Genomic DNA, 20,199 nt, shown 5'->3' on the forward strand with positions numbered 1-20,199 from the left:
AAATATCCCAGTGTTGAGTTTCTCCAATCTCTTGAGGATACGTAACTATTTTACGTACTGTCAGAAAAGTGGCTAATTCGTACTTATTCATCGTACTAAAATGTATGAATAAGGTTGGGTCAGGTATTAACACCCCAACTATTGGGTTAAATAGTATCATTTAAATTTAATTGAAAACAAAAAAATGTGTTAGTCCGATCTCATGAGGAAACGTAACTATCCTATGTGTTGTCAGAAAAGTGGCTAATGCATACTAATTATTATATACAATTTTATTACTATAAAAACACGATTTTTTTTTCTAAAAGGAGGCGTGTCCCCAAACCCCATCCCCACCACTAACACTCATTGCAAGATGAGCAAATCATACTAAAAATTACGGATAAGGTTGGGTCAGATATGGACAAACCCAATAATTGGGTTAAATAGTGGCATTTCAATTTCTTTATTAAAAAAAAAAAAGTTTGTCCGATCTAATAAGAAAACGTAACTATTTTAAATACTGTTAAAAAAGTGGCTAATTCTAACTTATTCATACGATTTCGTTAGTATAAAAACATACAATTTTTAAAAGGACTCGTGTCCCTAAACCCCACCCCCAAAACTAATCCCCGTTGTGTGATGAGCAAATCGTACTAAAATGTCAAATAAGGTTGTACTCAAGATTGCATTCATACAATTTCATTAGTATAAACAACGTAAAAAAAAAATTTAAAGGAGGCGTGTCCCTAAACCCCACCCCCAAAACTAACCCTTGTTGTGTGATGAGCAAATCGTACTAAAATGTATGAATAAGGTTGTATTCAAGATTGCATTCATACAATTCCATTAGTATAAACAACGTAAACAATTTTATAAGGAGGCGTGTCCCCAAACCCCACCCCCAACCCTAACCCTCGTTGTGGGATGAGCAAATCGTACTAAAATGTATGAATAAGGTTGGGTCAGATTTGGGCAAACCCAATCATTGGGTTAAATAGCGTCATTTAAATTTAATTGAAAAAATAGAGTTAGTCCGATCTCATGAGGAAATGTCACTATTCTATGTGTTATTTAAAAAAATGGCTAATTCATACTTGATCATATGATTTCATTAGTATAAAAACATACAAATTTTAAAAGGAGGCGTGTCCCCAAACCCCACCCCCAACACTAACCCTCATTGTGGGATGAGCAAATCGTACTTAAATGTACGAATAAGTTTGCACAAATTAATACGAATAGTCGACTACATCAAAAAAGTTGCAAATGGCAGTCAGACTGCAGTTACATTGGGTTAAAGCAACCCGGCATTTTTAAAGTGTCGTGTGCATATAAATGCATAAGGAGCTCGTAAAACAGTTCCTGATAAAGATCTCAAAAATCAGCTTACCTGCTGCTGAATTGAGGAAAGCAGATCCACAGCAGATGAGCAGAGAGCGGGCGAGAGACACACAGGGAAAGAGAGAGAGAGAGAGAAACAGGGTATTGATTAATTTGCTGTCTTGTGTTATCTACATCCTTTGTAAAAGCTCACAGAGAGATCTCACAGCCAGATGACATTTAAGACGTGTGCAATAAACACCGGCGGACAATAAAACTCGGCTCCAGAGAGAGGAAGAGCTTTTCTACAACGGAGAATACGCTGGACTTTCAAACACTATGCTGGAAAGATCGACGCTTCAGCGGTCTAAAGACATCGCCGGGGAGTTGCTAAGTGGTTGCAAGAATGTTTTGAGTGGTTGCTAGGTGGAAGTTTATATACTCACTATTGTTTTCTGGATAGTTGTAATGTTGCTAAGGTGTTGCTAATGTGTTTACTATGGTATTCTGGATAAATGCTTGGGTGTTCTGAGTAGTTGCTAGGGGGTTGCTAAGTGGTTGCTATGATATTCAGAGTGGTTGTTAGGGCGTTGCTAGGTGGAAGTTTATATACTCACTATTGTTTTCTGGATAGTTGTAATGTTGCTAAGATGTTGCTAATGTGTTTACTATGGTGTTCTGGATAAATGCTTGGGTGTTCTGAGTAGTTGCTAGGGGGTTGCTAAGGGGTTGCTATGCTATTCAGAGTGGTTGTTAGGGTGTTGCTAGGTGGAAGTTTGTATACTCACTATTGTTTTCTGGATAGGTGTTAATGTGTTTCTAAGTGGTTGCAGTGGTTGCTAAGGTGTTGTTACAGTTAGATGGATGTTCTGATTGGTTGCTAGGTGGATGTTTATGTGCTTACTATAATTTTTACTGGATAGTTGTTAATGAGTTGCTAAGAGGTCACAAGGATATCCTGAGTGGTTGCTGAGGTATTGCTATTGTGTTTACTATGATGTTCTGGGTGGCTGCTAGGGTGTTCTGAGCAGTTGCTAGGGTGGTTGCTATGATGTTTAGAGTGGTTGCTATGGTGTTGCTTGTTTTTTGAGTGGTTGTTTACTGCATGCGTTTACTATGGTTTTCTGATTAGTTGCTAGGGTGTTGATAAGTGGTTGCAAGGATTTTCTAACGTGGTTGCTAGGTGGACATTTATGTGCTCACTGTGGTTTTCTGGATATAAAAATATCCAGTATCTAATGTGTTGCTAAGTGGTTGCTAGGTTGTGGCTTATAAATTTTAATTGCCTAGTTGTTGCATTGTTGCTATGGCGCTCTAAGTAGTTGCTAGGGTGTTGCTATGGAGATCTATTTTGTGACCAATTAAATGCTTTCTAGTATCTGACATGCCCTTGTCTTCACGCTACACATTTGAAGCGCTTGAGCTCAACCACTCTCACTGACAGAGCAGTGATGAAACAAAATGCTATTGGCTGTTTTTTTAAAGGGGGAGGGGCTACAATATGTGCCGCCCTCTCTTCATGTTTATATTGAGATCACGTCAAACGTTGAATAAAAATGCACATTTCAAAGCACTTCAGGGGACGTTTAGTCAACATGACACATGATTTGAGGAATATTTACTGTCTGAAGCACAAAGACTGCCCTCACACACTCGATTTGAACACACCAGCACTGGAGGTTTGATCATATCTCTATCAACACGAGTGGAGACGAGTGACGGCATTAATAATGATCTGGGAGCAGCAGGATTGTAAATGCACCTACAGCAGTGTTTAGGTGTGCAGATATACAGCGGGAGCAGAAAATCTCTCCGCAGGCTCTTTTGCTCCGCTGACCCCTCGCCACTCCACCATAATTATCACTGCCTGATTCTCATTCAATTTGCATTTAACCCACATCTGAGGTCAACAGCATCTCCACCCTGAGTCACAATTACTACACACACACACACACACACGTCTGTCTAAACACTGCATATGATGTAATGATGATTTTCGTTTTCAATGGGGCTATTTTTCGTATCAAGCAGGCATGCAAGCAATAAATTAAATAGATAAATAGATAAATACATTTTTTAAATAAATGAATAAATAAATAAAAAAACATTCTAAACTACTTATTTATTTAATTCAAAACTATTTATTTCAAAATTATTTTTTATTTATTTTTTATTTTTTTCAAAACTTATTATTTCAAAATTATTTATTTATTTATTTATTTATTTCAAAACTATGTATTTTTTATTTGGTTACTATTTATTTATTTATTTATTTATTTGTTTATTTATTTATTTATTTATTTATTTATTTATTTATTTAATTTTTTGGCCAAAAAGTGTAATACATTAAATTAATATTATTAAAATAACAATGGTAAATGTATTTATTAAAAAAAATATATATATATATATATATATATATATATATATATGTATTTATTTATAAACACCATTTATTTAAAAAAAAAAGCTTCATTTATTTATTTATTTAAAAACTATTTATTTATTTGTTCATTGATTGATCGATTTTATTTTTTGGCACAAAAGTGTAATAAATTAAATTAATATTATTAAAATATCAATGGTAAATGTATTTATTAAAAAAAACTATATTTATTTTTAAACACCATTTATTAAAAAAAAAAGCTTCATTTATTTATTTATTTGTTTTATTGTTTGCAAAAATATACTAATTAAGACTGTCATTATAATCCTTGTATCGTCTTTTACAGTGTGTCCACATTCATTGTTAAACTCGTTTACAGTATAAAGCCATTGATTATTTGTGTCTATATTTACGTCTCATGCTTAAAAACCAGATGAAGCATAACTTAAACCTTCAGAGGGAAACTCTGAGAGATAACATCAACCTCTGAGGGTGGAAGATGACTAATAATGTGTGTTGTGTGTGTGTGTGTGTAGTGTAATGTGTGTGTAGGCTGGTTTCTGTTCTACTGTACTCGTCGTCAGTAACATGTTGTACAAATTAAACAGTTTTTTTTTTCACATTGACCAGAATGAGTGGCTTCTGTTGACTGGTTTGAGTCTCTATCACACACACACACACACACACACATACACACACACACACACACACACACACACACACACACACACACACGTTTCCTCCTGCGTCATCATCTGTGAGTGTGTGTACGTTCACCACACACTGACAGAACAGCCTGTGTTACTAGGAGCAGTGTATTACAGTGTCCAGAGCTGCTGTGCTGTGTATATAATGTATTCATATTTGAATATTAATAGAATATTGTCCTCTCATAGTCTGGAGACGCTTCCTTAGTTGTTATGAGGGTAATTCAATAGCTGATTATTGTTTTATTGTCATTATTTTAGACTCGTTTTCATTTTTTGGTTTTGTGTTTAATTAAAAAATATTTATTTAGTGCGTGTGGACTAATAAATAAATTATAGAAATCAATTAAAAGCTTTAAATAAATAAAAATAAAATAATTAAAAGTTTAAATAAATAAATAGATATTTTTAAAATAAATAAACGAAATGTTTTTAATAAATAAATAGTATTTAAAATAATAAATAAATAAATAATAGAAAAATAAATTTATAAAATTAATAAATAAATATACCATTGCTATTTTAAGACCCTTAATGTAATGTATTACACTTTTGGGCCATTACTTTGAATTAATTTTTGCTTTTAGGCTTTTGTTTTTATTTTTATATTTGTATTTGTGTAAATAAATAAACCTTTTTGAAATGTTTTTAATAGTTTTTATAATAAATGCATTAACCATTGATATTTTCATTCATTCATTCATTATCTTTTCGGCTTAGTTCAGTTGTTAATCAGGGATCGCCACATCGGAATGAACCGCCAACTATTCCAGCACATGCTTTACACAGCGGATACCCTTCCAGCAGCAACCCAACCCTGAGAAATACCCATACACACTAATTTACACACACACACACTCATACACTACAGCCAATTTAGTTCATAAGTGTCCTTGTGTTTGGACTGTGGGAGAAACCGGAGCACCCAGAGGAAACCCACGCCAACACGGGAAGAACATGCAAACTCCACACAGAAATGCCAACTGACCCAGCCAGGACTCGAACCAAGTGACCTTCTTGCTGTGAGGCGATCATGCTACCCACTGCACCATGTTATGTCATCCCTTTTAACATCATAAACTCGTAACACAGTGACTTGCAGGACTCTCCTCAAACTTGCAGCCGGTGTAAGAGTGTGTTCTCGCAGCATGTGTGTCGTTGGTTTCTAGAGAATAATCCACGATAAGGTCTTTGTGCGTCTGAAAGAGCGGAAAGCGGCGACTGATGGATATCTCAGAACAGACACCGCAAACAATCCAGCGGCAAATACCAGCGTCACAAAAGCTCCGCGGATCTGATCTTCAGCGATATCATCGGCGGATCTTTGTGTGTTTCCATGGAGCAGATCAGAATTGCTTCAGTAACGAGGCAGGAATCTGCTCTCATTATGACCAGTCTGAGCTTTACATGTCTGAAGATGAGCAGAGACGTCGAATCCTCTCCTTTCAGCTTTGTTTATTGCTTTATTAATAATTGACCAATTTCAGAGTTATACCAAAATGCAGTCGGTTTGAATCTTATCACTGGATTGAATGTGTGGTATTAATGGTTATCAGCTGATATGGGCCAGTTGGGGCCTTCTGTGTCTACTGGTAGGCTCAGAAGGCTGTTATCATCCATCCGCATGGTTAATCAGCTATAGATCACATACAGCTGTGGCCGGAAGTTCATTCATTTTCTTGTCGGCTTAGTCTCTTTATTAATCCGGGGTCGCCACAGCGGAATGAACCGCCAACTTATCCAGCAAGTTTTTACGCAGCGGATGCCCTTACAGCCACAACCCATCTCTGGGAAACACACACATTCATACACACACACACACACTCATACACTACGGACAATTTAGCCTGCCCAATTCACCTGTACCGCATTTGATTGGACTGTGGGGGAAACCAGAGCACCCGGAGGAAACCCACGAGAAGGCAGGGAGAACATGCAACTTCACACAGAAACATGGCCAGAAGTAACAAGAATTATTTATATTATTTCTTAAACTGTATTTGATTAACGTCTACCCCTATCCCAAACCTCAGCCCAATCATCATGGTTGATTGGTGGTGAACATATCTGAATCTTTTCTATAAGTGTATCTAATTAACCATGTGGATGGATGATAACAGCTTTCTGAGCCTACCAGTAGATGCAGAAGGCCCCTACTGGCCCATATCTATCAGCTGATAACCACTGATAACGTCCAATTAATCGAGTGATAACATACTTAAGTTCTTATATTACCTACATTAACAATTTGTAAACTAAAGCAAAAAAGTAATGCTAGACAAAGAATAATTGCGATTAAACTGCAATTTTGCAGTTCCCAAAAAAATTTTATAATTTGACCTTATATATGTGCGTGCATAATACACCAACTGGCCACTTTATTAGGTACAGCTTACTAGTACCATGTTGGACCCCCTTTTGCCTTTAGAACTGCCTTAATCCTTCGTGGTATAGATTCAACAAGGTACTGGAAACATTCCTCAGAGATGCCCACGATGTTGAAATGATGCTCAACTGGTACTAATGGGCCCAAAGTGTGCCAAGAAAATCTCCCCCACACCATTACACCACCAGCAGCAGCCTGAACCGCTGATACAAGGCAGGATGGATCCATGCTTTCATGTTGTTGAGGCCAAATTGTGAGCCGAGCATCCGAATGTGGCAGCAGAATTCTCTGTAAACCCTAGGGATGGTTGTGCGTGAAAATCCAAGTAGATCAGCAGTTTCTGAAATACTCAGAGCAGCCCGTCTGGCAGCAACAACCATGCCACGTTCAAAGTCCCTTAAATCCCCTTTCTTCCCCATTCTGATGCTCGCGTTGACCTGCAGCAGATCTTCTAGACCATGTATACATGCCTAAATGCATTGAGCTGCTGCCATGTGATTGGCTGATTAGACATATGCATTAACGAGCAGTTAGTCAGGTGTACCTAATAAAGTGGCCAGTTAGTGTGTATATTTACTATATGTGATACTCAGAATCAAGCATTCAGCAGCCACTGTAGTATAAACAGTGAGAAACAAGTCTCTGTGTGGATCCACTTTATATGAAGTGGCCTGAACTATTATTTCCACACAGTGAAATGAATCATTTGTTATTTTCTGAGCAAAAACATGTTTGACATTGTGCTAATGATTGATTAAATGCATGCATATCTAACTACACTTCTGACCATCTCTTTACTTTTCATCCCACCCTTAAACCCACCCATACCACCTCAAGAGTCCCCTGCAATGCGTTATGAACACGGTAAGCACACTGTATTTATAATTTCGATGCAAGAACATAGTTAAAGCCACCTAATATAAAGTCTGAGGGACTCAGCATGCAGTAGCAGGGATCTGCTTGTGTAATTCACACACATCTGCCCAGCATTGATAGCAGTGCAGAATTAAAAAGTGCAAGCATCACCAACTCCTGCTTGTTTACTTGCTGGAAAATGAAGTAGTGTAATAGTGCTCGACAAATGCCAGCAAACCAGGCCGCGTAATTACATGTCTGCATCTCCTTCCCTCTTCCTTTTACCACCTGCTTCTTCGACTTCTACTTGTTTTTTTTCTTCCTCATGCTTTCTCTCGCTGTGTTTTAACTCGACAGCGCCAAAGCAAAACCGTTGCATTTCTGTCTGTTTGCATCAGTTTTGGCCTGCATAATTCATTTAAATTAGAGCAGGAGCTTTGGCTGAGTAATAAAACCGACTTGGGCTGCGCTCCGGTGTAAATGAAATGTGAATATTTTACTGATGAAAATGCACAAATGCTCTTTACTCCACTTTCCTGCATTATAAATGGATGGCTTGAAGAGCGAGGAATGCTTTATTGTCTTTCCTCGATGCACTAAAAGGCGTAGGGATCGCTCTCCGCGCGCTGACAAACATCTTTTTCTGGCAGCGTTTCAGTGGACGGACAAACTCGTCCTGCTATAAAACATCCACACTGTGAACCTGGACCTGTGCTGTGCTGTGAAACACACACACACAAACACACACACACACACAGTACAGAAGACTCTTTTAAAACTCATCTGCCCTGAAGATGTAATAAAATTGACATATTGATTCCTTTGAATTTACGAATGCCTGTTTCATAAACTCCATTTCCAAAGCTTAGAGCTCCGTCATTTTCCCCCCAAATGGATCAATTATGTGCCCACGTAATCCAGTTACCTGTGAAATCCACCAGCACTCTCTCTCTCTCTCTCTCTCTCCGTCTATATTCTGTCAGTCTATCACACGCTGAACAGCAGCTCATGCAGGATTAGGATGAATTATGTTCACCTACATTTACTACGTCTGAAAAACTCCCAGTGAATTAACTCAACACTAGTTGTTTTACAGAGTCAGTGTTCTCTATGGATGGCACCGTGGCTCAGTGGTTAGCACTGTTGCTTTACAGCAAGAAGTTTGCTGGTTTGAGTCCTGGCTGGGTCAGTTGTCGTTTCTGAGTTTGCATGTTCTCCCCGTGTTGGCATGGGTTTCCTCCGGGTGCCCCGGTTTCCCCCACAATGCTTTTTAATGCGGTAAGCTAACCTCACCCCTAACCCTACCGGTCACAGTGACGTCACTCACTCCATTGAGAGCATTGTGTCTGTCATTGCATCGCTGAGTGATGCAATCTCAGCTTGCATCATAAAGGCTGCAGCCAGATACTATTGAGATGCTGTAGTAGCTCACCCTAAGGTGCAATTTAAAGACTTAACTAGGCTAATCAGGCAAGTCATTAGACAACAAGTGGTTTCTTCTATAGCGAATTAAAAATAAATAAATAAGTAAGATAAAATAAAATAAAAAATAATAATAATTTAAAAATAAATTAAAAAGAAAAAAATGAAAAAAGAATAAATATATAAAATAAATAAATATATAAATAAATAAAGCTGCTTTTATTGCAGTCAATCTAAAAGAATATGACTTTATCTGAAGAAAACAAAAATACTAAGAGAAATACTCTGAAAATTAAATTGCTCTGTTAAAAATCAAGTTTTTTTTATTATGATATTTTATGTATGACGTTTTTGTTCGAAGATAAATAAATCAAATCAAATCAAATCAAAGATCACTTTGGAAACACCTGAAAATGTATTTTTTAGTGGTTTGAGTGTCCAGAAAAGTGCTATATAAATGTAAGAATTTATTATCATTATATTACTATTATTATTATTGTTGTTGTTGTTGTTGTTATTAATATTATTATTATTATTATTATTATTATTAATATGTAATTAACATATAATTTAAAGAGTTAAATGCATTAGATTGTGATATTTTGATAATAATATTACAAAAAAAGGCATAAAAATGCTAAATAAAAATATGCAATTGGAATGATCTAACATTTTAAATTAAGGCATAATAGTGCATTTATATTTTACAGAGTTGCTGTATGTTTTGATTCATAATATCATAAAAATGCCAAATAAATCATCCATGTTTCATTCTGTTATAAATTATTACCAAAATGGCAAAATCACAGGAGGGCAAATAATTTTGCTGTGAACTGTACGTCTGTCCCATAAAGATGTATTTATTTCAATTAAAAATTCTGATTGAAACATCTAATATAAGGTCATTGGTTTGGGTCCCGGCTGGGTCAGTAGGCATTTCTGTGTGGAGTTTGCATGTTCTCCTGATGTTTGCGTGGGTTTTCTCTAGGTGCTCTGGTTTCCCCCACAGTCCAAACACATGCACTATAGAGGCATTGATCAACTAAATTGGCTGTAGTGTATGAGTGTTTGATGTTTCCCATAACAGGGTTGCAGCTGGAAGGGAATCCGCTGTGTAAAACATAAGCTGGAATAGTTGGCGGTTCATTCCACTATGGTGACCCCTGATGAATAAAGGGACTTAGATGAAGGAACATGAATGAATGTTAAAACATTAAAATTCATAGTTTATTCTTAATGACTTGTAATCATCAGTTGATTTAGTCTTTTTTTTATATGATGTAACAGTTATATAGCATGTTTATGATAATATATAGCAAAATATCAAAACATACAGCAAATTTATACAATTGAACTGCATTTTTGTGTCTTTATTTAAAATGTGAGATAAGAAAATATCAAATAATCCACCAATTTCTTCCTTTTTATGCCTTTCTTTATAATAATATTAGCAAAATATCACAACAAATTTCTTAAACCAACTTTCAATCATCTGATGCATTTAAGTCTTTAAATTATAAGTGCTGTTTTATCGAATAAAAAGTGACTCAATACACATTATAATAAATATGAATGCAAATATTTACTGCATGGCTGAAATGTGTGTTTCTTTTGTTGTCAACACATAATGCAAATGCCTGAGCAGCAGAAACACAGCACACTTCCACTTTAGACACACTTTAACATGTTCATTCTTTCATTTCTCGCCCGGAGAGTTTCCTCAAACACACACACACACACACACACACTCAGTTTCTCGGCCACTAAAGCGTCCAACGTTTGCGGCTGTGTGTCGAATCGTGTCAGCTTTTCTGCGGGCGTTGTGTGTCAGGGTGTGTTTGTAGAGCCGTGTGTTTGCTGTGTTCGGAGATTCAAGGTGCTGCTTCTGTTCAGCATGTCAAATGTAGCCCACACACAGCTCCTTATCTCCAAAGACCCCAAACACAGCACACACACACACACACACACACACACACACACACACACACACACACATCCCAGAATTTCCCTTTATTATGATTTCATCCTTTTCCTCTTGAAGTCACTCGACTGCTCAGGTTGTGTGTGATCTGACAGGTATTCCAGAGCCTACTGACCCTTTACACACATACACACACAAACACACACACAGATATGCCAACACACACATACAGGAATATGCACAAACATATGCACACACTCTAACACACAAAAATACACAAGCATGCAAACACACTAAAGAACATGCACACACACACAAATATGCACACACACTGTATATGCACATACATTTGCACACATAAATACACACCACATATATACACACACACACACACCTATACATGCAAACACTAACATGCACATACACAAACCACACACACACACACACACACACACACACTAAGATGCATATACACAAGCCACACACACACACACACACACACACACACACACTAAGATGCATATACACAAGCCACACACACACACACACACACACACCCAAACATGCACACACTAACATGCATATACACAAACCACACACAGACACACACACCTATACATGCACACACTAAGATGTATATACACAAGCCACACACACACACACACATACACACACACACACCTATACATGCACACACTAAGATGTATATACACAAGCCACACACACACACACAAACACACACACACACACACACACAAACACACACCTATATATGCACACACTAACATGCATATACATAAATCACAAACACACACACACACACTATACATGCACACACTAACATGCATATACACAAACCACAAACACACACACATAAACATACACACACCTATACATGCACACACTAAGATGCATATACACAAACCACACACACACACACACGCACACCTATACATGCACACACTAAGATGCATATACACAAGCCACACACACACACACAAACACACCTATACATGCACACACTAACATGCATATACACAAACCACACACACACACACACACACACACACACACACACACACACACACACACTAACCTGCATATACACAAACCACAAACACACACACACATATACATGCACACACTAACATGCATATACACAAACCACACACACACACACACACACACCCCTATACATACAAATACTAAAATGCATATACACAAACCACAAACACACACACACACACACACACGCACACACACACACACACACCCCTATACATACAAATACTAAAATGCATATACACAAACCACACACACACACACACACACACACAGGTAGCTGATCTGGATGCTGCTGTGAGTGTCCTTCTCTTGAGTTCTCCAGGTAAAAGCGCTGCACATCATCATGAACACTTCAGTGTGTGTAGATCAGTCAGACCTCAAGCATGATTGAACAGCACAGGTAGACAATTAGCAATCCAGACTCCAACCTGGCTTCATCCGCGCATCATGTTTCATTAATGTACATAATTATGCACAGCATGCATTTGTCCCCCTTCCGCATTTAATAAGTGATTCATCTTTACAGTGCAGAGTGCCTACGTGACTCTCTGAGAAATAAAAACTGCTGAAATTAACGTGCATTCAGAATATTCTAGTCCTCGACGAGGCTTTAAACGGAGCAGACACAGTTTCAGACGCTTTCCATTTCACATATATGCTGCTTTGAGCTTTTTAATCATCAATATGAAGCATTTAACATTGATAATAATCAGAAATGTGTCTTGATGATTAAATCAGGATATAGTCATGAGACATACGGAACATTCAGCTTTTAATTTCACTAGGAAATCACATTTTAATATATATATTATTCACATAAGATACTTATAATCATTCATTTTCCTTTGGCTTATTCCAGGGGTGTCCAAACTCAGTCCTGGAGGGCCGGTGTCCTGCAGATTTTAGCTTCTTGCCTCAACACATCTGCCAAGATGTTTCTAGAAAGCCTGGTAAGAGCTTGATTAGCTAGCCCAGGTGAGTCTCCAGCCCTACAGGACCGAGTATGCCAGGCTTAATCACTTTATTTATTAGGGGTCTCCACAGCGGAATGAACCACCAACTATATCAGCATATGTTCAATATAGCGGATGCCCTTCCAGCTGCAATCCAGTACTGGGAAACACCCATACACACTCATTTACACATACACTCAAACACTACAGCCAATTTAATTAATCAATTCCCCTATAGCGCATGTGTTTGGACTGTTGGGGAAACCGGAGCACCCGGAGGAAACCCACACCAACATGAGGAGTCTTTAAGAGACTTATTGTGGGTCATAATACAGTTAGAGTCACTCAACAATTTTAAAATCCTTCATTTAACTCACTTGAGTCTTTATAATTATAGAATAACAGGGTTATAACATTGCGGACTGGGTCTTTATGAATGCAATCATAATTAATACTAATAAATGAGTGTATAATGTGATATGAACACGTATAAGATCAAATGCATCACTGATAAATATTAATAACGCTATTATAAATGTGGCTATAACTGTATTCATTCATTCATTTTCCTTCGGCTTAGTCCCTTTAATCATCAGAGGTCACCACAGCGGCATGAACCGCCTATTCCAGGATATGTTTTACACAGCGCATATCCTTCTAGCTGCAACCCAGTACACACACACACAGACACACACACACTTATTCACTACGGCAAATATAGTTAATCAATTCCCCTATAGCACATGTGTTTGGATTGTGTAGGAAACCCATGCCAACACGGGGAGAACATGCAAACTCCACACAGAAATGCCAACTGAGCCCTGGACTCGATTCAGCGACCTTCTTGTGGTAAGGCCACAGTGCAAACCACTGAGCCACCGTGATGCCCATGTTTTAATATATTTCAATACCAAAAATTGTAAGTAGATTAAGTAGATTGTTGCATTTTATTATTGTATAACATGATCCTATTTCTGTGTACATTTCATTGACTGCCATTATGTACAAATTCTGAGATGTGCACATGAATATGATCACGTTATACAATTATAATGATAATAAAATGCGATAATGATTACATAAAATACAATTAAATAATATTAAAATACAATAAAAGTTGGTTAATGTTACATAAACTGATCCATTTTTAAGCCAAAGCTTTACATAATTACGCATAAATTAGTCAAAATTAAAGACACCTCTCATGTGGAGATTCAAGTCTAATGCATTGCTCAGGAGTGAGTTTCTCACAGACTTCAGAGTGTCTAAATCTTGATGCTTCTGTGAGTCTCGTCTATCAAATCTGAGCTTTATTCTCTATTCTCTATTGGATTCGGGTCAGGTGATTGTTTGGGCCATTCTACAGCTTTATTTTCTTTCTCTGAAAGCATCTGAGAGTCTCCTCGGCTGTGTTTTGGATCATTGTCTTGCTGAAATGGTTTGATCTTCATCCTCCTGCTAATGCAGATGTTGGAGTGAAGCAGCTGATGTTCATTTACACTGAGGAAGAGCAGAGGCTTGCTGAAGAACTACTGAGAGATTTCAGCTGCTGGCTGGGCTTTCACTGGCTTTCTACACCTTCCTTTCTTCATGTGTTCAATACTTTTTCCCAGCATCATTTAATTTTATTATGCACAAGTTCATTTGTAAACTAATTTGATTGGTTTTCTTTGCATATATGGATTTCTTTGGTTGTTTCCAACATCTGGTGAACATTTCAAGTCAACGGCAACTTTGGAAATATGTTTATTGAAAAAAGTTATGATGTGTATGTATTTCCCCTACTAAATAACTACATATATAAACATAATATAATATAATATAATATAATATAATATAATATAATATAATATAATATAATATAATATAATATAATATAATATAATAATAAATAATAATATATAATATAATATAATGATATATAATATTATAATATAATATAATATAATATAATAAAATATAGTAATATATAATATAATACAATATAATAATATATAATATAATAATATATAATAATAAATAATAATATATAATATAATATAATGATATATAATATTATAATATAATATAATATAATATAATAAAATATAGTAATATATAATATAATATAATATAATATAATAATATATAATAATAAATAATAATATATAATATAATATAATATAATGATATATAATAATATAATATAATATAATATAATATAATATAATATAATATAATATAATATAATATAATATAATAATATATAATATAATATAATATAATAATATAACATACACCTTAATTATTATTTATATATTAGACAAAATTAAATGAGCTTTTCTCTAAAAAAAGCAAAATAATCCACCAATAAGTTAAGCAAGATAATTTTACGTCAAAAACAAAATCAAAATTATTTTGCGTAAAATTTTTACTCTATTTGCAGATTATTGTGCGAGTTTTATGAAAAAAAAAACCTCATTTTGTCTCATTTTTACTGAAAAGAAGACAATATTTTGTGCTCGTCCAGAAAAACCCTCCTGATTGAAGACTTTTCAGATATCTGGACTAGAAACAAGACAAAAAGCAGTGTATTTTTGCAGCGTGTCCTGCTGTAGACGGCAGATAAACAGTGTCTAGATTGGCTGTTAAATCCACGTCCGTAACTGTGCAGCTCTCTGCCTTAAAACACTTCAAATATTTAGCAAACACATTGACGGTGCATGCTGGGAAAGGCGCGGATGAGCCGCCGTTATAAATCACCTCATCAGAGAATGAAATTAACACCGATTCTTGCAGGCAATTTCTCAATTTCCAATGCTAATTACGCGTTTTCTCTTTACTTTTAAATTCCGTACCACCTGTTTGGGGAAAGACATCTTAGGCGGCAGAGATGGATTTAATCACAATTTTAATTAACTGCCGTGTACGCGAGGAAAAGCGGCAATTATAATGCAGATGAATGATGATTTTCTCCACATTAAATTGTTTTGTTTCTTGGTTATGTTGATTGCATAAATACTGACAGAGAGCGGGTTTTATGTACTGTCATTTAGTAATTGTTTTGCATGGGGGAGAAGAGAAGAAGGAAATAAAAATAAAGTCTGACTGACTGACTTTGCAAATTGTTTAATTTGGTTTAACCCTGTGTTTGCTGGAGATTGTTTTCAAGACCTGCGACTATTAATTAGGGTCAGTCATTTTAGTATTAATTATGTAAACGTTGAGAAATGTGTACATAAGTGTAATATTGTATAATGGTTAATGCATAATTAATTTTGAATAAATAACAGACACATAATAAAAATATTTTGATGTTGTTAATATTGTACAAAGACATACATGCATTTGTTTTTAAAGCAAACTTTACAAGTTTAGTTGATGTTTTATTATTATTTAATCTAATTTTGCATAAAAGGCATTAAATATTAACAAATTAAGCTACTGTACTGTAATTATTAATGTTCTTACATGCAATAAAGCATAAAAACAACCCCCAAAAAAGCTTATAAAAATTAAACTGATCAGTCAACACATTTAGTTTACATTTTATTATTATATAGTCCTATTATTGATGCAAAAATTATGTTAAATAAGCAAATATGAAGTTACTGTAGTTTTTGGCATAATTAAATTAAATTTCATAAGACATAAATTAAAGTATATTAATTAATTTATTAATTAATTTAGCAAAACAATATATTAAATAAAGGGGAAAACTGGTGTAAATTTTGAGAAAGCGGCAATTATAATGCAGATAAATTATAATTTTTTTCACATTATATTGTTTTGTTTCTTGCTTATGTTGACTGTATAAATACTGACATAATTTAGTTTACATTTTTATTTTTATTTATTTTAATTTTACAAAAAAAAGGTCATCAAATAATGAAAAATTATTGTATTGTATTGATATTTTTACATGTAATAAAGCATAAAAACAACCAAATAAAAATTAGTTGATACAAATCAAACACATCAGTAAACACATTTAGTTTACATTTTATTATTATATAGTCTTATTATTGATGCAAAAATTGTTAAGTAAGCAAATATAAAGTTACTGTAGCAATGCATAAATTAAAATATTTAAGCAAATAATACATTTGGCTTACGTTTAATTATTGCAAAATTTAATTCAGCAAGAAAAAAATAATAGATTAGGGGGGAAAATACTGAAATAATGAGAAAAGCTGCAATTATAAAGCAGATACATTTTAATTATTTTTCATTTTATATTGTTTTGTTTCTTGGTCATGTTGATTGCATAAATACTGACAATTTAGTTTACATTTTTATTATTATTTAATCTAATTTTACAAAAAAAAAGGCATTTAATATAGATAAATGATTGTATTTTATTGATATTTTTACATGTAATAAAGTAAAGCATAAAAACAAACAAATAAAAAAATAGGTGAAAAAAATCAAACACATCAGTTAACACATTTAGTTTACATTTTATTAATTCTGCAATTAAAAATACATTAAATAAGCAAAAAACATATATTTAGTGTAGTTTTTTGGCATTATTTTGCAATGCATAAAAACATTTAATTCATTTAAGCAAATAATACATTTAGCTTACATTTAATTATTATATTATCTAATTTAGCAAAAGCATTTGGGGGAAAAATGACCAACAACCAAATAAAAATGAGTTGATAAGACACCAAAGACATCAGTTAGCACATTTAGTTTACATTTTATTATTATAAAATCTAATTTTGCAACAAAAAGGCATTAAATACGTTACTGTAGTTTTTAGCATTAATAAATTCAATATTGTAAAGCATAAAAACAACAGATTAAACATCAATCGAACAATAAAACTCATGAGTCTTTCAGCAAATAATAAATTTAGCTAACATTTAATTATTATATAATCTAGTTTAGCAATAAAGCATTGGAAATATGGGGGAAATGACTGTAAATTTGGAGAAAAAGCAGCAATTATAATGAATATAAATTAAGATTTTTTTTTTCCCAAACTATTTTTTTGTTGTTGCTTGGTTATGTTGACTATATAAACATAAATATAATTGATAAATAATAAATTCAGAAAGAAAAAGTCTGACTGACTTTGTAAATTGTTTAATTGCATTTGATTAATTATTATTTCCCTGTTTGTTTAATTAACAAACACACACTTTGCATCTGTGTTTCATGCACCGTATTTGAGAGTGTGACTCTGTCCAAACACAGAGCAGACACACTTGTTCTCTCCTCGATCTATGTGAAAGATGAATAAAAGAGTGGTAAATCTGCCCACAAGCCTCCTTTATTTCTCCTCTTGGGGGATTTCAGGCATTTTCTGCTGTGCATTTGCGAGTGTTTGGTCTTTGTAGTGCAGAAGAGACAGAACTGGAGCAGATATTCGCTAAAACTTTCAACACTTCAGGACTTATCGGCGCTCTCTAAAGCTGCGCTGAAGAGCATTGCAGAGAATAATTGTGCAGTTTTTCCATGTCAAACACACAAAGTGTTTCATCTTTCATTCGGCCAAAGCAACTCTACAGAGGCTCAACACAAAGGTGAGCTCTGTTTCCATTCCATGCTCTATCTGTGTGCGTACGTGTGTGTGTGCGCGTGTGTGTCTGTGTGTGTGCGTGCGTGTGTGTGTGTGTGTGTGTGTGTGTGGCTGACACAGTAAACTGCTATAGCTTTTATAAAAATTACATTTTTTATATTATTTTAATATAATAATAAAATAAAATAAATGACATAAAATATAATTAAATTTAATTAAATTAAAAATAAGTAAAAATAATTTTTTTTAAAATTAATGAAAAGTTAAAAGAATAAATAAATAATAAGAAAATGAATAATATGATATGAATAAATAATATGAAATAAAGTAGAATTAAATTAAAAATAAATAAAAATAAAACTAAATAATAAAAATAAACAAAATAAAACAAATTTAAAAATAAAACAAAATTCAATTTAAAAATAAAATTAATTAAACTAAAAATAATAATAAAACAAAAAAATATAAATATTAATATATAAATATATAAAGTATAATTAAATAAAATTAAACTAATAATAAATTTAAAATAAAATGTCAAAAATAATAAAAAATGTAAAAATAACATAAAATAAAACAAAATTAAATATAATTAAATTAAATAAAAAAAAAATAAAAAAAAAATAAAAAAAAATAAACAAAATTAAATAAAAAATTAATTAAATCTAAATGAAATTAAAAATAACAATAAAAAACAATAACATTTAATTAAAAATGTAATTGAATAATAAAAAATTAAAAATGTAATAAAACAAACTAAAAAACAAAACAAAAGCAAAATAAATAAATAAATAAATATAAGTAATACTGTGACTGCATAAATACGTCTAATATAAATGTCTCTCTTTCTTGCACACACTCAAACACACACACACTCTCTCTCTCTCTCTCTCTCACTAACACACACAGAGAGAGACATTGGCGCTGTCTCTGTGCCTCGGCCTGTCTGTCTCTCTGCTGTCAGCTTCTGGTAGTTTGAGTGAGTTGATGTGCAGCAAACAGCTCGCGGGGAGAGTCCTGCGCCTGATCAACACTTACGTCAACTCCAGTTTACACCGGCGGGAAAAGGTAACCTCTGCGGCGGACACAAAACTCACACACACACAAGGTTAAACAGACTGTGTGTGCGTATGTACTGCATATGTGCATGTGTGTGTGTGTGTCAGTGCGAGCATGCAATTGTGTTTGAACGTATGTGTGTGTGTGTGTGTGTGTGTGTGTGTGTGTGTGTGTGTGTGTGTGTGTGTGTGTGTGTGTGTGTGTGTGTGAGAGTGTGTGTTAATTGCAGATGAGACGGTCTGCTATTGTAACAGAACTGGCCACTCTTCTCAGGAAAGGCAGAAATGAATATTTCATTACTTTAATTACTGAGAGAAAGGCTTTCAGCGGCTGTCCCTTCACTAATTATGAGCACTGATAACGTTTGTGAAGTGACTCCTCCAAACACACACCGCTAAAGAGACCCAGAAACAGCGCTGCAACACCGCACTTCAGCTCGACAGGACAGAGAAACACACAGAAGACTCTTCAGCGTCTCAGCGCTCTCTCTCTGAAATAATATTAAAGAGCAGTGAGGTGACGCCTGTCGAAAACACTACACACGCCTCAGAGCAGGAAGGACGCTGGTTTGAGTCCCAGCTGGGTCAGTTGGCGTTTCTGTGTGGAGTTTGCATGTTCTCCCCGTGTTGGCGTG

At 34.5% G+C, this 20,199-nt stretch overlaps 1 protein-coding gene across 6 annotated transcripts in view; it reads right to left on the reverse strand.

Annotated features, from left to right (window-relative positions):
• The window catches only part of zeb2b (zinc finger E-box binding homeobox 2b), a 231,619-nt gene that overhangs the window by 105,207 nt on the left and 106,213 nt on the right, over positions 1–20,199 (reverse strand). Inside the window, 1 exon segment of one of the 6 annotated variants that reach the window (NM_001245966.1) lies at positions 1,373–1,378. The exons of the other annotated variants lie outside the window; for them this stretch is intronic. Coding sequence (NP_001232895.1) covers positions 1,373–1,378 — 6 coding nt within the window. 6 annotated transcript variants of the gene reach the window in all.

Source organism: Danio rerio, chromosome 6 (assembly GCF_049306965.1).
Source record: "Danio rerio strain Tuebingen ecotype United States chromosome 6, GRCz12tu, whole genome shotgun sequence".
Lineage (NCBI taxonomy): Eukaryota > Metazoa > Chordata > Actinopteri > Cypriniformes > Danionidae > Danio > Danio rerio.